Source organism: Heterocephalus glaber, unplaced genomic scaffold (assembly GCF_053883595.1).
Source record: "Heterocephalus glaber isolate CG9 unplaced genomic scaffold, H.glaber_assembly_v1.0 deba00001587, whole genome shotgun sequence".
NCBI lineage: Eukaryota > Metazoa > Chordata > Mammalia > Rodentia > Bathyergidae > Heterocephalus > Heterocephalus glaber.
In genome coordinates, this window is record NW_028258365.1 from 154771 (window position 1) to 179146 (window position 24376).

The 24376-nt window shown below is 41.4% G+C and overlaps 1 protein-coding gene across 8 annotated transcripts in view; it reads right to left on the reverse strand.

Moving 5' to 3' along the window:
* Tbc1d9 (TBC1 domain family member 9) overlaps positions 1 to 24376 on the reverse strand; it is a 113917-nt gene that overhangs the window by 60563 nt on the left and 28978 nt on the right. For all 8 annotated transcript variants that reach the window (XM_021247676.2, XM_013067123.3, XM_004868890.3 and 5 more), the window contains exon 2: positions 1458 to 1568. In XM_021247676.2, coding sequence (XP_021103335.1) covers positions 1458 to 1568 — 111 coding nt within the window. The remainder of the gene's footprint in view (positions 1 to 1457; positions 1569 to 24376) is intronic.

Consider the following 24376-nt stretch of genomic DNA (forward strand, 5'->3'; position numbering starts at 1 on the left):
CTTTAGGTTCTAGCACAGCACTTCCTACCAAGTAGAGAGATCAATTTAAAAACTGAATAAAGTCAACTGGAAGCACTCCCAATGACCAAAGCTGGAACAATTCAAGCAAAATTAAAATAGATGGGTTATAACTCAAAATATAAAGTACATATCCATGAGTCTATACTGACATTAACTGCATAAATTAAAAATTGAGAACAAACATACAATGTAGAATAAAAACTACATAGAGATATTCTAAAAGAGGGGGGAAAACACTCCATTCCTTAAAAATGGACTGTGCATGACTTTCTTCCAGAGTATAATTTTCCAAGGAGAAGAAAAGAGTAGCTTCCCAGTGGGGAAACCAGAAAAACTAAATAAAGCAGGAGATCTAGGATGTCAACAGTCAGAAGTTCCTGTTGGTGACAGGTACCCATGACATGACAAGATGAAAACGACACTTTTTCTTGTGGTTGTCCTCATAAAGGATTCTATTACACAACTGACTGGCATTCCTCAAAGTTGTCAAGGTCATCCCTGGTCTTCCATAGCCAAGAGGAACCTGAGAGGATGAGATAACCAAACGTAATAATGGGATACTGGTGAAATCCTGGAGTGGAAAAACAGCATATAGGAAAAACTAAGGAAATCTGAATATATTATTGACTTTATTTTATAATTGGTTCACTAATTTTAGCAAATGTACCATGCTCACATATTACTAATAGTGGAAACTATGTATTGGGAAGAAAATGGAAGCTCTCTGAATTATAGTATTTGTTCACTTTTTCTGTAAATCTAAAAGTGTTCCATAAAGTATATTAATATTGACAACATTAAGTAGAGGCAAAATAAAGTATTCAGTGCCCTTGCTTTTCCTGTGTTTATTTTAAAAGCCATGTGCAAACAAATAACTTAACCTTAAGTTATTTTGGATTAGAAATTCTTGTGAGTGATCTAGCAGGATTACCTGCCACCATTTGAAGCACAGCATACAGATTAGCAGCAGGAGAAATGAGTAATCTTTACTCATAGGAAGTATTGCTTAGTACATCCAAAGAGGTCCCATGCTCCTCTTCATCTCCCAGCTTCCTTTGCAGTTAGGGTGGGCCCATGTGACTAGGTCCAGCCAATGGAGTATGAATGGAAAGTGGTATGTGCCACTTCTGGGACTAGAAGTTAAGCTCAGGTCTGTTCTATCTTCCTATTCTGCCATTATAAATTGACCTCGGAGGCTTTGTGTTCCTTCCATGGCGTATCATTACAGGTGGAGAAGGCTACATGATACCAATGGGACCTTAGAGTGAGAGAGAAACCTTTACAGTGTTAAACATTAAGAAGTTGGGTTCATGTGTAAATGGCTAAGATTCATTGTAATTGCATTCAGCAAGTATTTGCTCCTTCCCTTCTGATTCAAAGCTGTTAATCCTAAAGTTTCTCTGTAGCCTTGAATGTCTCAGGATACTGCTACTTACCACAGGCAATGGTCCAGTAGACCAGAGAGTCTGGCGTCTGGTACAGGATTCGGTAAGGAGCAACCCGGGCACTGGAGTCCAACACCACATCAAGGGTACCCACCAGGAGGCCTAAAGATGGAGAAGCAGGGAAATAGGTAAGGATTTCCTCACTACTTCCCCAGCTTCCCAGAGGCAGTGTGACTAAGCCCCACTGCTCCATCTCCCACCACCAGTCCCACTTCCCATGTCAAGGAGCCTTGGCAAAACTTTTCTTACATGTGGTGGCACTGCCGCTAGCTTACTTGTTTCTACAACCTCCAAGAGAAACAGCGTGAGCTGAGAAATGTCTGTGGGCCTCAAAGTCCCCAACACAGTCCCCGGTGCATGATGGGACAGTAATTATGTCTGTTCATAATAAAAATAAGCACAGGAGCAAGCACTTATCTGCTGGAGTCTCTGCTTTGTCCATCTTATGTCCTATGTGTATCATTTTTCTTTTTTTGGCTATGAAATAAATCTTTAATTTAAGTAACTGGACAAGCCATCGGAACCAGGCATGTACTTGATTCAGCTTGCCAGCCTTGCTGTCCTGTATTTTAATTTGTCCAACTTCCCTTCTGTATTGAAAGATGTAGTGCAGTTCAGCTCAGCAAACACTAAGTTTCCACTATGTGCAAGGCAAACCCCTGGGGTGCGAAGCAAAATGAGATAGAGTGCCTAGGGCCCTTGTAATCTAGGAGAGGAGAAGGTCACGCTGTGGTCTAACACTGTGTTTTCGAATGAATGAACCAGGGGTGTGAAAGGGAAATTTTCTCATTTCAAAAGTAGTTCTTCGCCAGTGTGACACTGATCATTATAGCCAGAGATAACTAAAGCCTACTCTAATCTGAACTGATGAGGTAATAAGGTGGAGGATCAGGACAGGCACTTTTAGAAGCACAAAGTTGACTTCTGTGGGTTGGGAACCTCAATGATCCACTTATCTAGGGCTGACTACACCCTCAGGGGTGTAGTCACCTGTTCACCTGTTCACACTGACAAAGTCCAGAAAAGCTCAACCATTCAGTAAATATGATCAGTGACTTATCTGAGAAAAATGAAAATGCTCGCTATACCCAGGCTCATTTAAGAAAAGGCAGGACCTTCTCCATTCAGGAGGAAAGCTGACGAGGAAAAGGAAATTAAAAGCAGGGGCAGTTTAATTTCTTCCTACATTAACCAGCTTATGAGAGTGGAAGGCACCTCTGAGTAGTCTCCCAGACAGTCTGGCGGAGGCACACCAGCTGGTGTAGGGCAGGCACAGCCCCCATTTCTTGCTCAAACTCTTTTCAGCATTCCAAGCCGATTTGTCTGATACAGTGGTGACAGCGAAAGGATGCTGACAGCTTCAGAATGTGAACCTGTCATCAGCCCAATTTCTTTTTCAGCCACCTTGCATCCAATGTACCCTTTTCAAGAAAGGGGGGCCTGGATCTGACGCTCTCTAAGCTGTGACCGGCCAGGAGAGACAAGCAGCTTGAAGCCCCACAAGCTATACCGGGCTACGCCCACGCCAAGGTGAGGTCTGCCCCCCCCCCCCATGGGCCGCCTACCTTCTGGCTTTTCTGCTACCTGGTCCCACACTACAGAGACACAGGAGATTACAAAGACCCTTGTCCTGAGCGCCACAAGATAGAGCAGAAGTTAGTAACAGAAAGAGGGCCTCTCAGGCTCCTCGATGAAAACTGAAGCTCAGCAGAAAGGTAAAGAGAATCTCTACAATAAAGGCACATCAGACCAACGCACTTGGTCTGCTGCTGGCTTGCTGAGACTCATTGACTTGTGTATGCACAGGGATTCCTACGTGGCCTACTGTGACAGCAGAGACATACCCTGAAGGAGGCCCATAATTTCTAGTGCTATTTGCAAAAAAAGAAAAAAAATTTTTTTTCTCTTATTTTTAATTCTTAATTTTTACTTTTTTTCTACTCTTCAAAGTTTTGCTTTTCTTTTTTTTATCTTTTCTTTCTCTCTCACTCATTCTCTCGCTGTCCCACATTGCTCATCTCCCTATTTGTTCCTTTCTGCACTGAATTCGGATTTCTCCCTTATTGTTTTTTTCTTTTCTTTTTCCTTCTCTTGATTATCATTAGGTTTAAAGGAAAGTAAATTTGGTATCTAGCCTCCCTGTTGCTGTTAGATGATTCCATTCACATCTTTGTTCTTTCATTCTGCCTTTTTCTCTTGCCTTTAACAACTTCTTAGAGTTTGTGTGATCTTTCTGTGTCTTCTGGCCTCACTGCTAATCTTACCTGTTCTTTCTACCTGTCCCTCCCTCCCCTACTCCTTTTAACTCCCCACCCCAAAAGGGAAAGATGCTATATTGAAGAGTTTATTCATTATAAACTTATGTTGGATTGGTCTTCGGTTTTAATTTAACTCACATAGCTAAAAGTGATAGATTAATAACTACCACAAATTGTCATTTTCTAAGCTGTGCTTGATGCTATGGTATTGCTGACTATGTCATTTGGGCTAACATGTTGTGATTGATCTAATCAGTTTTCCTTCCTGGTATAAGAGAAATAAAATAGCTTCAGAGTCATTAGAGTCTCAAAACCCAAACACAAGCTATATCTGGAAGACACCTCTGAAAAGCAATCATTCCACAAGGGTTTTAAACACAAGCAACAAAGATACCTACCTTAAGCAATTTTGAAATATCAACCCAGGAATTAAACCAAGAACAGTACCAAAAACAAAAATGAGAAGACACTTAAGCAAGGCACAAACGCAGGCTTCCACGCCACAAAAAGAAAATTCTGGGGGAAATGAGGTGGAAAACTCTGATAAGCAACCACTTGGACACCCTGAACTGACAGCACAGAAAGTAACAAAGCAGATGCATGAGGCTCTAGAAAATTTCAAAACAGAAATAATCTCCCAGATAAATACAGACATGGTGAGCAGAGTGAAAGACATGATTAGAAGCTCTAGAGCAGAAACAGATAAGAAAATAGATGAGATCAGAAACATGCTGGAAGCCATGATTGCCCAGCATAAGAAAGAAATGGAAAACATGATCACCCAACATAAGAAAGAAATGGAATCCATGAAACAGATTCAAACAGATATTCAGGAGATCAAAAACTCCACTGAAAGCATGCAGAGCAGATTAAGAGAATCTGAAGACAATATCAGATATAGAAGACAGGATTGTGGTTAAGGACCATGAAAACAGAGATTTCTTAAAGATAGTAAGGGACCATGAGAAATCAATCCAACAACTGCTAGATGATGCAAAGAAGAATAACATGAGACTCGTAGGACTCCAGGAAAAAACAGGAGAAAGTACAACTGACATAAAAAACTGTTCACAGAAGTAATAGTGGAAAACTTCCCAGACAGAGGTAGAGAATTGGACATACAGATAAGTGAGGCATATAGAACTACAACCAGCCATGACCAAAAAAATCTACACCTAGACATATAATAGTCAAGATCCCAGAAACCCAACAGAAGAATAAAATTCTACAGGCAGTTAGAGAAAAGAAACAAATCACCTACAAAGGAAAGGCCATCAGAATCATGGCAGATTTCTCAACATAAACCCTCAAATCAAGGAAAGCCGGCAGTGAAGTATTTCAAGCCCTAAAAGAAAATAACTTCCAACCTAGACTGTTGTATCCAGCAAAATTATCTTTCAAAATAAAAAAACTTGCTGGAAGATAAGTTAGGTAGAACTCTTCATGACATTGGCATAGGAAAAGACTTTATGAACAAAACTTTAGTAGCACGGGAGCTAGCACAAAGAATCAACAACTGGGATCTCATCATATTAAAAAGCTTCTGCACTGCAAGAGACACTACCAACAGAGCTAGGAGATAACCTACAATGTGGGAAGAAATATTTAGCAGCTATAGCTCAGACAAAGGTCTACTATGGAGAATATATAAAGAGCTGAAAAAAATCAGACCCCCCCCGCAATTCAAAGACCCAATTCAAAAATGGGCATCCGAAATGAACAGACATTTCTCAGACAAAAGAAGTAAAAACAGCAAATAAATATATGAAAAAATGTTCAACATCACTGGTCATTCAAGAGATGCAGAAGAAAATAACCCTGAGATTCCATCTCACCCCACAAAGAATGGCTGCTATCAAGAAATCAACAAATAACAAATCCTGGCGGGGGTGTGGAGAGAAAGGAACACTTCTCCATTGTTGGTGGGAATGTAGATTGGTGCAACGACTGTGGAAATCAGTATGGAGATACCTCAAAGAACGAGGACTACAGGTCCCATTTGACCCAGCTATTCCTCTACTGGGAATCTTCCCCAAAGAATTCAAAGAATCATACTACAGTGATATATGTGCACCTATGTTTATAGTGGCACAGTTTGTAATAGCTAAAGCTTGGAAACAGCCCAAGTGCCCATCAACTGGAAACTGGATAAAGATATGTTTTTTTTTTATAAAATGGAGTACTACTCAGCCACAAACAATGAGAAACTAGAGACATTTAAAGCTAAATGGATGCCTATCGAGGCCATACTCTTAAGTGAAATAAATAGGACACACATATGTAAATACCGAATAGTTTCTCTAGTGTGAGAAACTGAAAGTGTAAAGGATGAAAATGATTAAAATGAATAATTGATAATTTCAAATAAGAAAAGGTCCTAGGGTTTGGGGATGGCGGGAGGGGAAGGGGAAAGGGAAGAAGGGAAAGGAAAAATTATGAGAAAAAAATGAAATCAAACTCTGTGTAAATAGGGAAGGGTGGAGGGGGTGAAGGGTGCACAGGTAATGGGAGAAAAAATAAGAACTAAGATACATCATGTTCTGGTACAAACACCCAATGATAAATGTAAATGTATTTCATATCTAAAATGTACCAATAAATATATATATATATATATATATAAATAAGAAAAAAATAAAAAAAATGAAAGGGGGCCTCCTCTGTCCACATTGAGCCCACATTAGACACCAAACATATTCCACAACACTCTAAAATAACATTGACACACACACACAAACACACTCTGCAATAGGCTAAGTGTCCACCAAAGACCCACTAAAGGCTTGGTCCCCAGGGTGGCCCTACTGGAGATGGGACTTATGGAAGGTCATTAGGTCATTCATGGTGTACCCTTGAAGGAGACTGTGGATATTGGTTTCTTCCTCTCTCCTTTTTGCTTTCTGGCCATGAGATAAGCAGTCAACACCACCAGGGGCTACCCACCACAGCTGTTCTTCATGCTCACCAGAGACCCAATGTGATGGGTCTTGGACTGGAACCTCCAGAACTGTGAACAGAATAAACCTTTTCTTGCATAATTATCTCAGGTATTCTGCAATAGTAATGGGAAGCCAACTAGAGCAACTTCCGAAATTTAAGTGCCCATAATTAGTCCTAAGCTACATAGAACCCAGACTAGAACAGGGCTTAGACTCAGAAGGATCAATTAGGACTTTAGACCTAATTATGGAATGCATAATTTTAGGGGATGCTGATTTTATTTCAAAAGCTCCAGCTTTACTCAAGTGCAAAATGGGGACAACATCACCATCACAGAATTGTTTCTGAAGACTGAGAGAACAGGACTTGGGGCAAGAGGCTGTTTGGAATGAGGGGTTAGGAAACCTGACTAGGACCTGTCAAGACATCCCTTTATTTAAGCTTAATTAACTTAAGATTGCAGGCTTTGGGGGATGGTGGTTGGTGGAAGAGTCTAAAGGCCCACTGACTCCCTCGCTCTGGCACCACTGAAAGGGAACAGCCCATGAGAAAGCCCCAAGCTCAGGCCTGACTACAGCAGGCTTCTTGCCAAGTTCTGCTGACTCAGACCCGTAAGTTCTGCTGAAAACATCACCACAAGTATCTCTTGATGTGTCATTTCACAATAATGCTCTAAGGTTTGGCTCTGACTGTATCAAATACTATCTCCATAGGCACAATGCCCTGATATTCACTTCCCCAGCTCTGGCAGCCTCAGGTGATAGAAATAGCTAAGGACTAGTCAACTCCTGTTCAGAAAAGCTCAATTTCAGCTCTGGCTGTTATAGCCTGTTCCGTGGAGTGGACAGGCCATTTACCTTCTCATTGCTTTGATTTCCTCCATTGTAAAATGATCACAATAGCACTTGCCTTCCTGAACTAGAGTTACTAATCAAGAAGCCCAGGTGAGGTAGACCATGGGGAAGTCCAACAGTTGTCCTTGGTCACTGTCTGAGCATAAAGCATTCATTTAGATTCTCACCAAAGTGACCATTAGCTGATTTGAACACACCAGGAAAACAATAACAAACTTTTGCTCAAGTGGAAATCAATTTCTTTGCTCTGACTTGTATGAAATACAACAAGAGTAAAATTCTTACAGCCCGCAGAATTTTCCAAAGGTATGTGTTTCCACTTCATGCAAATCCACACATGTGCTTTTTGGTTTGCATTATTGTGACTTGGATTTACTACAAAGATATCCAATTATTTCTCATTATCTACAGATAAAATAGTACATTAATAACAAAAGCAAAAAAGTGCTCATTGAAATAGCTGAGTTTCCTCCTATATTAACTAGAAATTAATTACTTATCAGTGAGATATTGTTACAGCTTATATCTAGATGTCCCCCAAAGTGTCATGTGCTCACAGATAAGGCTTTTGGGAAGTGACTGGATCATGGGTGTGTGATAATAGATCATGGATGTTCGATACTGGATTAGTCCACTGATTGAATTAGCATAATTCTAGGTATGGGTAATGGATTTACTGAAGAGGGGAGACCCAACCTGGGTGTGGGTGGCACCAACCAATAGGCTTGTAGCCTGGATATAATAAAAAGGGAAAGAGGGAAGTCTTTCTGTTTCCTGTCTGCCATGCCATGGACTGTTTCTCCTCTGCCATGCTGCTCTGCCTTGGAGCCAGCTGGCTATGGACAGAAACCTCTACAAACTGTGAGCTAAAATAAACCTTTCCTCCTTTAACTTGAGGGTGGCTGTTATTTTGTTCTAGCAATGACAAAGTAACTAAGACAGCCATGTCAACTAGAAATACAGATGCATCACTCATGATAACTGAATGTTGGTAATACTGCTTGAATCAAAGGAAAAAAATAAAATGCAAAGACTACACAAATGTCACATTTGTTGGTTCTCAGGAATGCACATTTCAGGTTGGAACTGGAGGCCTGAGGTCAAGGATCAGCAATGTGGTTTTAGAAGTTTCTACAAGAATGTCATGGACAGAGACTCTTCCAAGACCAGGCAAAACTCCCTGAGCAGAGCTGTGAACAGAGTCAGTGCTGGGGCTGGAATGCTGCAGTCCTCACTCAGCTACTGCAAGAAGATCCAGTTTCTGGGAGCCTCAGATTCTCCATTCTTAAGGCTCACTAAACTTTTATACTCTGTAACACAACAGAAGAAAGGTCTCTGAAATGGTCCAACTCAATCCACTTATCTTGATTATCACAAATGATCCTAATTAAAATCCATCTTTAACTTCCATTACTCTAATTAACAAAACGTCTGATGTCAAACCGACATAAAGAAAACTGATCTGCCTAATGTAGACCCTGTGGAGTGAGATCTGATTAGAGATGCCAGCTCACTCACCAAGCCGAAGAATGCATTCTCATCTGGCAGCACCAACTTCCACTCAAATTTAGATGAAAGCTAACAAACATGTGCAACAGGGTCCATGCTGAAGCACTTTTAAAATGTTTTTAAATTAGAAATTTTTTGGTGAAAATTTAAGGAACTGGATATGCAAACAATGTAATATTGTGGGCTGAGGTGCACAGATGGCCAATCAAATGGATCAATATTTGATTTTTGTGTTAACCCAGAATGCTGAGTCTGTGGATGCTTTTGTCATGGTGACCAGGCTTTTCTTTCCATTTGTAACATTAGTCTACTCTTGTCACCCACCCCCCTCAAGTCATAAACACCTAATCGTTTAATGATACCTCTTGCTCATTCTCTCTCTCCTACTTCTGCTTCTGTAATGCTTATCACATTTAATATTATTCACAAGGCTGAGGCAGGAGGATCACAAGTTCAAGTCCCACACGGCAAACTTACTGAGACTCTGTCTCAAAAAAAAAAAATTAAAAAGGTCTAGGGAGAGCTAGGGATTTAGCTCAGTGGTGCCGCCACCTACCTCAAACAAGCGCAGGGTCCCGAGTTCGATCCCCGGAACCAATAAAAATTTTTTTAAAGTTTAGGGATACAGCTCAGTGGCAAGGCTCTCAGTTCAATCCCCAGTACTGAAAAAAAAAATTACTCTCACATCATGCCTTGTTCTATTTCTTCTTTCCAGGTTGGGAATTCCTTGGTGACCACATCTAATTATTTGTGATCCAAAGGCTTTACACTTGGCCTGGAGGACAGTAAGCACTGAGCTCATCTTTGATGAACAAACAAATTAGGTATTTTTTAAAAACCTAAATAATAAATTGTTGTTGTGTTGGTTAACGTTTACTGATACACTGCCAAGACTCTAGGAAAGCAAAAATACTCCTATACCTATTCTGTATTCACACAGAAAACTAGAAGCAGCAATCAGGATTTTCTTAGAAGTATGTGTATTCACTGCTCTGAAACGGCTGTCAAAATACTGAACCTTTGCATCCATTCCCACACAAAGCGCTGTTCCAACAGCTGTTCTAGTTAGCTATTTTTGGTGTTAAATAATCTTTGATCGCCTGAGATAACTAAATCAAATTATGGCCCTCAAAATAACTCTTGTCTGCACCTACGTATTATATTAGTCCAGGGGTATCTTGTAACACAAAAATGCTGTTTGCTAGGAGATTCAGAAAATGTTCTGAAGTGGGACGTTTCAGCTTCCCATGAGGCTATGGCACTAGAGCGTACAGTCACGCTCATACCTGGGGCCCGGCTGGACGGGGCAGGCTGGCAGGTCCACTGCCCTGCTGAGGTCCCCATCATCCTCTGGGGGTAGGACTGGGGCAGGCAAGCGTGAGGACATAGGAAGGTGCTCATGAAAAACACCAGTCCCTCTCCTGACGACCCTGGGTAGTTTCTGTGGAACTGGACGGACCTAACACTTGGCCTCCCAATATTCCTTTAGCCATGAGGCCCACCAGAGGTGCAGTCCAGATCTATGAAGTCCAGGACAGAATAGGCAGAGGAGTGCTCTTGGCCTAGGCTCACATCCCAGTCATTTCTTAATCTCTCTGTGCCCCTTCTGTGTGGTACAGAAATAATAACAGTGCACACCTCAGGGAGCAGCTGGGATGTACTAAGCACTAGTGTTTAGAAAAATATTAAAAACCACAGAAAAGTATGGGGAACTATAAAACATACCACCACTCTGCTTCAGACCTGTATTTTAAAAGAAAGATCCTTTTGTATTTATTCCCTCAATCCTAGAGTCTTCACTCCCTGAACCATTCTCAAACTGTTTTGTATTCTTCCCAACCAGCTTCTTACATTTTTATTTGCCCATTTGTTTGTACATGAAGATACATTTAACTCTGGGGCACCTCTCAAAGTTTTACATTAATGATAAATAGTAGATACTGCAAAACTTACTTGTGCAGTCATATGTTTTAGCATTTACTTATAAATCTGATTCATTTAAAATGCACAATATTCCAGTGTATAAATATACCACAACATTCATTTTTCTAGGAAAGAGCAGTTGAGTTCATTCCCATTTTATGGCTACAATAGCCACTGTGATTATATTCTGGACACATGAATGCTTGTGGATGTGTCTCTATAATGGTGCTTTGAGGATTTTGGGGGGTTCTTTTGTACTGGGGATCGAACTCAGGACCTTGTGCTTGCGAGGCAGGTAGCGGCAACACTGAGCTAAATCCCTGGCCCTGGTTTGAGTTTTTTAAAACCTGATTACACATTACAAAATTGTTCTCCAAAGTGGCTGTGCCAGTTTATAATCTGACCGGGGAAGTACGAGAATGCCTGTTTCTCTACAGCACCGACAACATTAGTATTACCAGAATTTTAAATTTTAATCACTCTCAAGGTATCCACACACATTGCCAAGGTATCCACACACATTGCCAAGGTATCTATTTTTTTCTTTAAATTTTTGTTTCCCTGATTATTATTGAGCTAGAGTACCCTTTCCTGTTTATTCACCTTCTAGTTTCCCTTTCAGTGAATTATTTGCCTTTCCTAGTGCGCTGATATTTGCTAAGAGGTACAGGTTAGACATTCAGAGTTTACCATTTAGTGGTTTTTCACTATTATATTCATTTTACCAAATATTCCTTTATTTGTCTAAAGCCAGAGAAGCAGTATACTTAAACTTACTTGTTTGTCTATCTTCTACATAAATCCAAAACTTTGGATCAGTGTATGCAGCCTCTGGGCATCACTGCCAAGCATGGCTTACTATCTGGGATGATGGAAGGTTTCCATAGGGCACCAGTATGACCTGGTTATTCTGCCTTCTGCTCCCTAGATGTAACTGATACATATCCCGGAAATCTTAGCACCTATGTGGGCTACATGACACTGGGCAGAAAGTAATTAAACAAATGCGTCCAGAAACTCCTGCTGGTAGAAAATATGGACTCTAGCCACACTAGTGACTTTTATACTTCTTTTAACCAGCCTTTTTGTTTGCTTGTTTTTAATGCCTTCAGTGTTCTGCACAAGTATTTCACTTCATCTAAAATACTGTCATTTTTATTTCCTGGAAAACTTGTATTTCCCTCAATATTCAGGTCAAGGATCTCATAACTCATTCTGCTTTCTCCTAGTATTCTCCCTATCCCCTCAACACCCAACCCCCCGATATCTTCTGGTAACTAACAGTTCCCTGTTCTGGGTTCTGCAAACCACCTTGCACTATGTATTATTAAAGTAATGACCACACAGTTTCCCACTTAGAAATTAAAATGTAGTATTCTCTGCCACTGGACCATGAGCTCCTTGAAGGCAGGTACTGGCTTATTTATGTTGGGATTCCCTAAGCCTACTGTAACATTAGGCACACTGTGCTGAAATTTATACATAAACCACACAGTTTTAACTTGATAGACTCTAACAGAAACAAAGAATTACTTCCAGAACTTCATCTTTCTACCGCAGTTCCCAGTATAGTAAGTTTAAATCCGCCTTAAATAAAATTGTCTAAGAATCATAATAAGAGGACTCTGAGACCAGAGGCTGAAAAAACCAATCTCAAAGCATATGCATTAAACTCATATCTGAAATGTTATATCTGAAATTGGGAAGCAATTTTTCTAATTTCAGAAGTAATTTGTTGTTGAATTCTGAGATTTCTCTAGAATTATGCTCGAGCAAAAGCAGAGACCTTTAGGGTACATGGATGAGGCTTTTGGAAATCAGTCCAGAGATAAAGAATTGTTGCCAAAATCAACAATGCCCTAAGTTTCAGTTAGCCAGTCAAAGCACTTGTGCCCTCCACACCAACTGGTGAACAGTGTTTGCACACCATACTGACCGAGGGACCAGGGAGGAGAGAAAAGAAATGGTTATCTGCGCACTGTGAGGGATGCCAAAATTGCTAGGTGAAGGTCAGCCCCATGCTCTGAGGTCACATGTCCACATAGATAAAAAGTGTAGGTAAACATGGGCTAGTGTTGGCTAGCCACATTATGTTCAGGACATGGGGGCAGTGTTCTCTCTTTCCAACCTCAGAGTTTCACAGGTATTCTGAAGTTCAGGTATAAGGGAAAGAGCCTAAAATGGTGTGGGTAAGTACTTAATCCATCCCAACACCAGCCCTCTTAGCTTCCATGGAAAACACTGTGAGAGCAATTTTATTTTCCTAAGTACCATATTTTCCTACTGCCTCCAACATCTTTAGGTAAAAATGTTTTTTCAAAAAGTTTATTAGGAAATGTTGGCGTAAGTGGGCCACACAGAGCTCTTTCCTGTCAATATCAACAGCTGTCTCTGCATCACGGCACACTTCAGGACAATAGGTTTCTCAGGGAAAGGCGCCAGTTATAAGGCACTCGAACACAGGGACTCATCCTCATCAGTGGAAAGATGAGAAATGTACCGGTATAGCAAATACATGGCCAACGAGGACAGCGCTTCTCACACCGTCTGTGGTTAAGAATCAGTTTTTGTCTGCATGTTTTTAAGTTCCCAATCTGTTGAAGGATGAGACTTTCGTAAAATGTAGTACATATAAAATACTTTTTAAAAGTATATTATAAAGTCATAAAAAATAAAAACCATCAATTTCTTCATTTTTTTAATTCAAGGGATAAATTAGATTTCCACACACTTAATTTCAATTTCTGTTCTTAGCTGGAGGCAGAATGGTAACAAACAATTCAAAAGCCCGTAATTTAAATAGAACCAAATAAGGAGTGAGAAGTTCTAGGGCAATCATTTTTCTCAGGAGTCTGTTTATTAGGATCATATGCATAATTTTAAAGAGCATATTCAATTCTATAACTTGAGAAAAGAAAAATATTTATCACAATGCAAACTAAAATGAAAATCGATATCACTTCCCAGTTGAGGTTTTTATTGTATAGTTATCCCCAGGGCCTCAGGTTCCAAAGTGTTGCGAATGTGATCTAGAGTATTAGATGATTCCCCCAGAGACCCTTACCTCATTTCTTACAAAACGAGAAGCAGGTTAAAGGGGACAGAATGACAGAGCTAAGGGACACAGAGTGCCTGCTCTGTAAGTCTGGCCCTCGGGGTCTGTGACATGCATCCTTTTAGGAGAACCCAAGCCAGTGACTTTCAAATTTTCAACCCAAAAGGTAAAACATAGGCTGGTTAATAAACAAACAGAGCAGAGAGCTGACATATGAAGAGCATTTTCTCCGCAGAGCTTGCGGAGCAGCCAATTAGCATGTGCCTCCTTGTCCCCAGCACCTGGAAGGCTGAGTCTTCCAGGAGCTGCTCCAATTTACTCTGCAGGCGTTCTTAAAGGCCACATTTGCCACTCCTGCCTGCTCCTCTCTCGCATAAAAGGAGAGCAGTTAGAATGGATATTTTTTCTTCCTTCTGGGGCAGCAACACAAAAGGAAACATTTAAATATCTCCGGTTAAAAGACACTACTTTATACGCTAGTCAGGCCAACTATGTAATTTTCAGGGCCTAGTGCAAAATGAAGAGGTGGATTCTTCTGCTCAAAAATTCTTAAGACTTTCAAGATGGTGACAGTAGGACACTAAGCCAAGCCTGGGCCTTTCTCAGCACAGGTCCTAGTGCACAGGCTGCACCCCTAGGAACCTGGTCCTGTCTTCAACAAATGTGCTTGCGATTTTATCCCACCGACTCGCTTGCTGTTCTCAGACTTCTGCCTGAAATTCAAGTCCACTCTACTATAGACCAATGATGTCAAAGGGATTGAACATACTGGAAAAACACTCCAAGCATCTGTGTGATCCAGTTCCTCATATGAGCCCTCAGCCTTGTGAGAGGAGGCAGCTGCTGTTTCATTAGATTTACAGCTGCTTCCTTCCAGGAAGGTGTATTGATTCTATTTGGTCGAGAGCAGATCTGAAAACCTGACATGCAGAACCAAGGCCCGCCAAGGTCAGCCTAAGGAGGAAGGAGGGGCCTTTTTGGGCCTGTGGGAGCAGCTGGTGGCTATGAAGCCCACCCTGATTCTAGCAGAGAAGCCAAGCCATCCCTTCCTGGACACCTAGGTGTGAGACTCTACCCACCCCATCTCTCAGGTGAGCTTAGAATTTATAGAAGCCAATGCTCCAAATGACAACCCACCTTCTTGTAACTCGCGTGTGCTTAGTACATCTGTGAATAAACTGGAGCATCTGTGAGCTAAAGAACAACTTTATAATGAAATATAATGAAGTAGAAATAATTCTGAATTAGAAATTATACTTAGGTAATAACCTAGAATGTCTAAATAAATTTAGTATGTCTATGTAGTAATACTTACATATTTAAAATCATGCCCTCAATAATTATTGAATGGCCCGGTAAAATGTATCTAGTATGTTATACAAAAAGACAGCACAAAACTAATTTTTGTTTTGTATGATCCTAATTTGTCAGAAAGTATAATCTCACCTATATTACAAATTATAATCTAATATTATTTTTGAAGATCACAAAAATACAATATTAACATTAGTGAGATAATTTTACATTCATTATGTTCCGTGCTTCCAAAATTTTCTCAAATGTTAATTCAGTACTTTTATAATGGAAAAACAATTTTCTATTTTTAGTTTTGGTAATTACTTCCACCCTTACTTTGGGTTTCTTTACTCAAAGACTGATCATGCCATCAAGTCAGTAGATGGTTACTATGCTTGTGATAGTACTGCTATCTCATTACAGATGGCCATGGGTTAGAATCTTGTTGCTAGGACGCCACATGTGATCTCAGGGTCAACACTAAACCCACTTCCATGGAGAAAAGCCTGGGGTTTGCATTTTAGATTTTTTTAAAGTTGGTTTTCCCCCCCCTGTGGTGTATGATGCTCATAAATGCTACAAATTGGCATATATTCATATGCACAACAGGGTACTACTTAATCCAGTAGTAGGGACTGTTTAATACCTTGCTCATCTTAAATCAAAAGGCTTACAGTCTCAAAAGCTACAAACACTGAATTAATTAAATTTGTCTCACCATTTTCATCACTGAGTATTTATTAAATCTGATAGTACCCATGGTGTTGCTGTTGGCTGTATAAGCAAAGGAAGAGGCTGTATTTGGTTATACTAACTTAAGAATGTCTGGAAAGATGCACGTTCAACTGTTAACAGTGCTTACCTATGAGGAATGAAAGTGTACAGGAGAAATCACACCTTTTTGACCCTTAGGACTGCTCTCTCTCTCTCTCTCTCTCTCTCTCACCTAGGGCATCACACATGCTAAATTCTCTAACACCTAGTTATATCCCAGCTGTTTTAAAATTTTTTATTCTGAGCCCAGGTCTCCCTAAGTTACTCAGGCTGGCCTGGCTGGAACTTGTGATCCTCCTGCTGTAGTAATGGGGATTACAGGCATATGCCATGTACCCAGCTTAAAACTTTATTTTTTAAACTATTTATTATAATATTGCAACTGCACTTAATAAAGCTGTACTCATAATTATGTAAAATGTACATATGTTTTAGTAAATAATAAAAATTAGGAATAACAGCATTATAGTGAAGATCCAACTGTAAGAGTTTATAACAATGCAACTATGTATGTTATGGCTTATACCTAGATGTTCTCCCAAAGCCTCTTGCACCTGTAGGTGGGGCTTTTGAAAAGTGACTGGTGTGTTGATACTGGATTAGTCCACTGAGGGACAGCTTTATAGCTGAGTGTATGTTGGGAGGTGAAGCCTGGTTGAAATGGGTGGGTCACTGTGGGCATGGCCTGGAATAGTGTATATCCCTCCTCTCTTCATTGCTTTCTGCTTCCTGCCTGCCCTGCCATGGACTGTTTCTCTTCTGCCATGCCCCTCTGCCATGCTGACCTGCCTTGGAGCCAGCTGACTATGGATTGAAACCTCTATAAACTGATCCAAAATAAACCTCTCTTTCTTTAACTAATGAGTGTTGAGTATTCTGTCCCAGCAATGAGAAAGTAACTGTCAAACTAATCAGCTCCTGCTCCTTTCTATAAAGGTCAAAGGCTTATCATAAGAATTAGTAAGAATGTGTGTGGGAAAAAAGAGCTGGGAAGGTAGAGACATTATACAGAACAGGGTTGCCTTAATTTGTCTTTGACCAGGAACTACAATTAGGTCAAACACAGTGCTAAAATGCTGCCTAGAGTGAAAACATAAGGCAGCCCAACTGCACACCTGTCAAGAATTTGAGCTAAGAAATGTTAAGAGAAAACCCCAATATTTACAGGGGCAGAAGCTAGAAGGAGAAAGATTCGATGAAAAACAGAATGTATCAAGGAGGCCAGGGTATACAGAAGCAGACACTGCAGTAAAGATAGGAAGTCAAGGTTAAGAAAGCCAGTCATCAGCAAGAAGAGAGGGAGCAGAAATGCAGAGAGAAGCCAACAAGTGGATTATGTGGCATGCCAGGAGCCAGGAATTGAGAGGAAAGAGCCACTTCTGTCCAGCTGTCTTGCTTCCGGTCAGCTTTCCAGGCCTGGTTTCCAGTTTCATGTATCCTGTCAACACAACCCAGGTACTCAGATTCAAGATAACTTGAATGAGTCTCTCTTCTTTGCGACACACAGTACCCAACTCTAACTTCAATAAGCCCCTTGGCTCCACCCAGATGGGCTCTTTGGGCCCCCTTCTACACTGCAGTGTGCCAAGTGTTACATAACAAGGTGCCAAAGCATTAGCAGCAATTTAATAACATGCTTTCCAACCTTGTATCCAAATACTCTAAAACAGATAAAAATAGCGGTGGCAGAATGTAATTAAAACAATCATGCTATTTACAGGAAGGAGACATAGTTGCAGCCTGGCCTGATGATGGGAAGTCTCCTGTGACCTGAACACTTTGTGTGCATGCCACCAACCTGCTTCTCCTTCCAGAAGCTTTCCAGTTCCGGCTTAACCTCAAGCCACCCAGACAAGACTATGGGACGCTTCACAGGAAATTTCAGTGGGTGATGATTAAATGAAAGCAATCTTCACCTAAGGTCCAGATAAAGCTTTAAAAGAAAATCAAGCTGAGAGGATCCGAAAATAAAAAAAAGATGATGGCACCAACTAGTGGGAGAACCCAAATGAGCCTGCTGAAGGTGGTTTGACTTTGAAATACCAGGTGTACCATAACCAATATACACCCTTATTTTGTCAAGCTGTCTATTATTATAACATTATGTTTTTCAATATATGTAAATGACATGCACATCTAGGTGAATCCTTCATAGGACACAATATACCCAAATGAAATCTGCTAAGTAGTTCAGGGATGGAGCTTATAAACTATTTTGAAAAATATCCACAAGGCTGGAAAGAAAGAATCACTAGCAGTAACAAAAGCAGTATACATACTGGGGTGAGGAAGCATTTCTTTGAAAAGTGATTTCAAAATCATTTCCAAGAAACTGTTGGTTTTTTCATGCTATAAATATGTCAACAGCTACAGAGGAGTCTGATTCCAACAGTAAGATACTAACAATGTCACACATTGTACATATCTCTAAATAGAGATCGATAAGCAAAAATAAAAGGCGGGGAAAATTATTTTTATATTGTTGCTTTATTAATGAATGGGAATGTAAAGTAATGAAGGATTTGCTAAATTGCTTTAACCTAGAATTTTGCCTTCAACACCTACTCCTTGATTTTTAAGCAAAAACCATCTATGCAAATACACACAAATATAGTCATCCTTTGGTGTATGGGTTGCATCGGTCCCAGGACACCTAAGCATACCAAAATCCAATGATGCTCAAGTCCTTTACAGAAAAATGACACAGTATTTGTTTGTAACTTTGTATTTGTTCATAACAGTATTTGTAAATCTTCCTGTATACTTTATATCACCTCCAGATTACTAATAGTACCTAATGGAGTGTGAATGCTATGTAAGTAGCTGTTTTAATGTATTGTTTAGGTAATAACAAAACCATCTGTACTGAAGCAGTTTTTTGCCTAGTATTTTCAATCTGCAACTTCGTTGAACCCACAGATGAAGAACCTGCTGGTGCAGAGGGCCAAATGTACAACAATATATGTGCTCTGTTAAAGCAGGCTCATTTCAACTGGGTGTAGAGTAGTACGGACTCTAATAACAACAAAATATCCTTCAATATTTGGTCTCAATCCATCTTTGGATTTAGTGAAACAGTGATGCAATGAAAGAGTGGGATTACATAAAAAAATATTGCACAACTTTTTATAGACAATTGCGTGCAAGAGTTTCTTTTAGGACAGTATTTTTCAACCAGTGTCCTCTTTCAATAAACATAAAGGGTTTGCTTTGTTTTACAGACTACAGCTCCCTAAATAATGGTTAGGATTCTGCAGAAAGCCAGTGTATGTTAGCGGAACCAAAAGATGCAGATAGAAGATTTTGACCAACTTTCCTTTCTATCATATGTATTGAGAGGAGAGGGACAGAGACAGAACAGAGAGGGAACAAAAAGCCTTGATTTTTTTTTTTAACTTAAGATGCTCTTCAAGCTCTGCAGGCCTTCTTGCTTGACAGCTACTACATAAATGATTCAAGAATGGCCGTGGATCTTCCCTGATGGCTAATTCACCATTCCTTATCCTTTTAGACATGACTTCACATTCCTGTTATGGTAGTATTTCATTTATGACTATCAAATTAATCTCTCTGCAGTATGTTAGCTATTAGCATATACTGGACACAATAAACCTTGCTCTGCTACTGACCACCGGTGAGGGCAGCATCAGCATCTCATTGTAGCACTTGCTGGCTTCAAACCTCTCCTGTGCTGGTGGAGGGCCAGGGCCTTTGTGAAATCGAGACAGCAGATCAGGAAGACAGATTCTTTCCACAGCTCCACTGCAGTGTGAAGATGACACGACTGGGCTGTGTGTGTACCTGGTGCTCTCCTAGTCTACCATGGGCACAGCACACTGCAGTCAGAACAGGACAGACACGAGTCATCTGTTCCCAGGGGGCCACCAGTCATTCCCTGAGTCCACCACAGCAGTCCCATGATGCTCCAGGAAATGGAGCACACAGCTGGGGGCACACTTACTCTCCTGGCCCTTGGAGCAGCTGGGGTTCCCCAATGCACCCTGCAAATGCTAGCATTTTGTAAGTGTGCGGCAGTGTGAAAATAAGCAGAAAACTTTGTAGCAGACTCAGCAAAACACAGGCAGTCTTTCAGTCTCCAGTGCGTCACACTACACTATTTCTGCACCTTTAACTTCAGTGCACTATGTATTGTATCCCATTGAATTGACAGCAGGTCATTTTCCCATAATCTGCCTACGAACTTACCCTAAACATGCTTTACTTTATTCAAATACAATACACGTAGTCTATTCTTTGCCTTCAAGGAAAAAGACACATCCTATATACACATCAAGAGGTGACTCATGTGACATTTGCCTGATCTTTGTTTCTCTTCGTGCAAGTTCTTGGAAAATTTGTATTAGGACAGAACAATTCCTCCTTTGTAAAAGTATGTTTGTCTCTGGTCTTCTCATCTCATTTCTCCCAATGAATCCTAGGAAAACTGTCTGCCTCACCCTATATGATTCATACCTCTTCTTAGACCTTCTCAGCTTCCCCCAAACAGTCCAACAAGTAGGCAACAATTTGAACACTTTCACAACAAATGAGCCAATTATAAAATTACCAATATGTCTATTTTCAAATAATTTCAAAAAAGATCACCAAGGGAAACTCCTTAAAAATGCTAAAAAATTTTAACTTAAATCTAGGAGGGTACTCAGCAATCCAAACAAAACAAAACAAAAAAACCCATTTAGATGCCTGATCAACTTCCTTGATGGAACAGGAGCATTTCTAACATGGCAGCTTCCACTTAGCGCTGCAGAAAGAAATCAGAGCAGATGGATTCAGCACCTATTTCTCCACTCATGAGCTGTCTGTGTGACTCACAGCCACGACAGTGACCACGTGCTCAGCTGGCTCAAGGTACAAAGCGGAACACACACCTACATCAGATGTGTGCAAGAGCTTACCCAAGGCAGGGTGCTGATGCCGAGGACAGTTTTGAACTGCACCTTGGTGCTGAGATCAGTAGAAGGTAGCTTTTTAAACCATGAGCTTTAGCCCAGCATCATGGTGCACGCTTGTAATCCCTGCTGCTTAGAAGGCTGAGACAGAAGGATCTCAAGTTTGAGTTTAGCCTTGGCAACTTAACAAGAAGACTGTGTCTCAAAACTGAAAAATAAAGGGCCAGGAATTTAGCTCAGTGGTTCCGCCGCCTGCCTTGCAAACACAAGGTCCCAAGTTCAATCCCCCATACCAAAAACACACACAAAAAAGCAAAAAAAACCCCAAAACCTGAAAAATAAAGAGCTGGGGATGGAGCTCAGTGCTCCCTGGGTTCAATCCCTAGTACCACAATCAATCAATGAATCCATCCATCAATCACTGAAAAAAGTATGCAGACCCTGGATGAAATCCTAATTCCAGTGCTTCATAGGGTTGTGACTTTGTATAACTTATAAAAACCATGTTTTTTCAGCCCATAGTGAAGATAATAAAGTACCTTCTGAGGTGGGCACAAACCTGTAATCCCAGCACTCAGGAGGCTGAGGCAGGAGGATCAGCCTGGCCTACATAGTGAGTTCAAGGCCAGCATGGACTACATCGTGAGACCCTGTCTCAAATAAAATAAAAAAATGTTCGTACAGTCCCTGGCTCTTGGTGTGCATTCAATAAATGGTCCCTATTGTGAGCGCTAAGTGTGGCGCGGTGACCATCAAGGGGAGAGACACATAGGGTGTGTGAGGACAACAGTCTATCAGCTCAGTGACTGATCTGGAAGGGACATAAGCTCGGCAACAGCCCTCTGGTGAACTCTTTGAACTCACCAGACAAGTCCCCTATGCTTCCCGAACAGAAGGTAAGGGCCACAGAGAGTCAGATGCAGACTGAAAAATCAGTGAACACTGGGGCAGCAGTACTGGCTGCTCCAGGGAAAGGCATCTTCTCTGCTGCTACCCTGTATTAGGGGAAGGTTTCTTTATCCACTCTGTCTCTGAAGAACTCGCCTTTGGCAGGCTGGTTTCCAAGGTGACCCACAAAGCTTCTAGCCTCAGTGACAAGTTCCAGCCTCACAAGTTCAGCATTTTCTGTTTGTTCTCCTCTCTGTATGTTCAGTACTGTTTGTTCTCCTGAAGGGAACAGCATGATCCTTGCAACTGGCTGCACAGACGGCTGGGTGTATGCTAGAGAGGGCCCTGTGGCCCAGCAGCCAACGCAGAAGCTCCCTTTCTGGTTCCTAGAGGGTGCTTTCTCACCAAGGTCAGCGCCACCACTCAGCCCAGCCAGCCTCTGAAGGAAGTTTCCAGATCTGCACTTGTAGTGCCCACCAGAAGCTTTCTTTAAATACTGGCTGGCTTGGTTACAAACAGGAAGAAATGAAATTAGCATGGACTCCATCGGCCACACAAACATTTCAATGAACCCTTAAAACAAGAACCAAATGTCATCAATTACGGTGAGCAGCAGTGACTACAGCCCACCTGCTCTTCCGATTCCTTTTACGTATGTACAATTTCTGATTTGTCCTCAGAATATTCTAGGACATTCGTAGAAGTACGATCTCTATTTGACAGACGAGGCCCCTGAGGCCAGAAGGGCAGCGACTTGGCCAGTGGGCAAGTGGCGACTATGTGGCAGCTCTAGAGCCTGGGCCCAGGCAGCAGGACCCCAAAGCCTTTGTAGCACCAATGCATCAGCTTCTAGGGCAGCAGCCTCAAGGGATTTGAAGATGCTCGGAAGGAAGCAGAACAAATAAGGGGAAAATTCAACCTATTTCATTCCTTATCTATGTTAGATCCCACAGCATCTTTCCTATTTCCATTTTTTAAAACTAATAATTTATACAAATTTCAGTATTATGCTTTACCCTACTTGTGCAACTGTTAAGAACTTTACCAAGTAGAGAAGCTTCATGGTTAAAACAGACACTTCCCTACGAACTGTGAGGCAGCTGGGGCTAGGGTTGGGTGCGTCTTTCAGAATTCATGTGTTAGAATCTTAACCCCTAAAGCCATATTTGATGGTGTTTAGAGGCGAGGCTTTTGGGAATTAGAATTAGATGGGGTCATGGGATGGGGGACCTCCATGATGGCACAGAGAAGGAAGAGAGGCCCAAGCTGGCATGCTTGCCCTGCCTCTCCATGTGATGCCTTCTGCCATGTTATGATGAAGCACTAGGCCCTCGCCAGATGCAGGAGCCATGCTCTAGGACTTCCTAGCCTCTGAAAGCATAAGCTAATAATAAACCTCTGTTAACCAGCTTCCATTACCATAATGAAATTCCTGAGATAATTAACCTATGAGACAAAAGGGTTATTTTGGCTCATAGTTTTAGTGGTTCCAGTCCAAGATCAGGTAGATCCATTGCTTTGAGTGGGCAGCTGGGTGGCAATGGCAGGGAGCACAGGGTGGAGCAAACGACTCATCTTGGGGCCAGAAGTGAGGAGAATGAGAAAGAGGCGGGGGTCTCACAGTCTTCTTCTAGGACATGACCCCAGTGACCTGTGGACTTCCCACTAGGCCAACTTCTTAAAGGTTCCAACACCTCCTAATAGCTAGCCTGAGGACCATGCCTTTGACACATGGACCTTGGGGACACTTATCCAAACCATAGCAACCTCAATTCCTTATAAATTACCCAGTCTCGGGCATTTTGTCATAATCAGAAAACAATCAAGACAGCTAAGCATAATGTTTCTGAGCCTGCTTGAGCCACCTAGGAGCCTGCAATGGTCTAATGAACTCTCCCATCTCCTCTTTTCTTGATCTTCCTAAATCTCTAAATTCCGGAACTTGACTAAAGGCTCCGTGTTGTGAGAAACTATTTGAGGAACTCCCATCTTTCTGGTGGTCTTATTTATTTATTTATTTATTTATTTATTTATGGTACCTGGGATCGAACCTGGGACCTTGTGCTTGCAAGGCAGGTGGTGGAACCATTGAGCTAATCCCCAGCCCCTCTGGCGGTCTTCTTACTAACAGGACTATCTTGCCCTATTGCACAGGACTGTTCTCCCGCCACTGAATACCTAACATACTTGGGGACTATCTTGGCCCAAATCCCATTTTCCCCGAGCATCAGGCAGAATGAAGGTGACTGGAAACAACCCTCTTCTGTTTGCTAACACTTACCCATCCCTGCCTCGTCCCTGACTAGCTGCTCTCTGCTGTTCCCTTTGTGGACAACATGTCTACCTCACTGGGTCGAAGATCCCAGCTCTGTTCTCCCAGGTCTGGCCTTCCCATCACTGACTCAGGACTAAGCTTCACCTGTCCTGAGATCCCCACTAGGCACAGAGTCTGTTTTCTCAATCCACAACTGACGTCCAAGCCATAGGAGCACAGGCCCTTGGG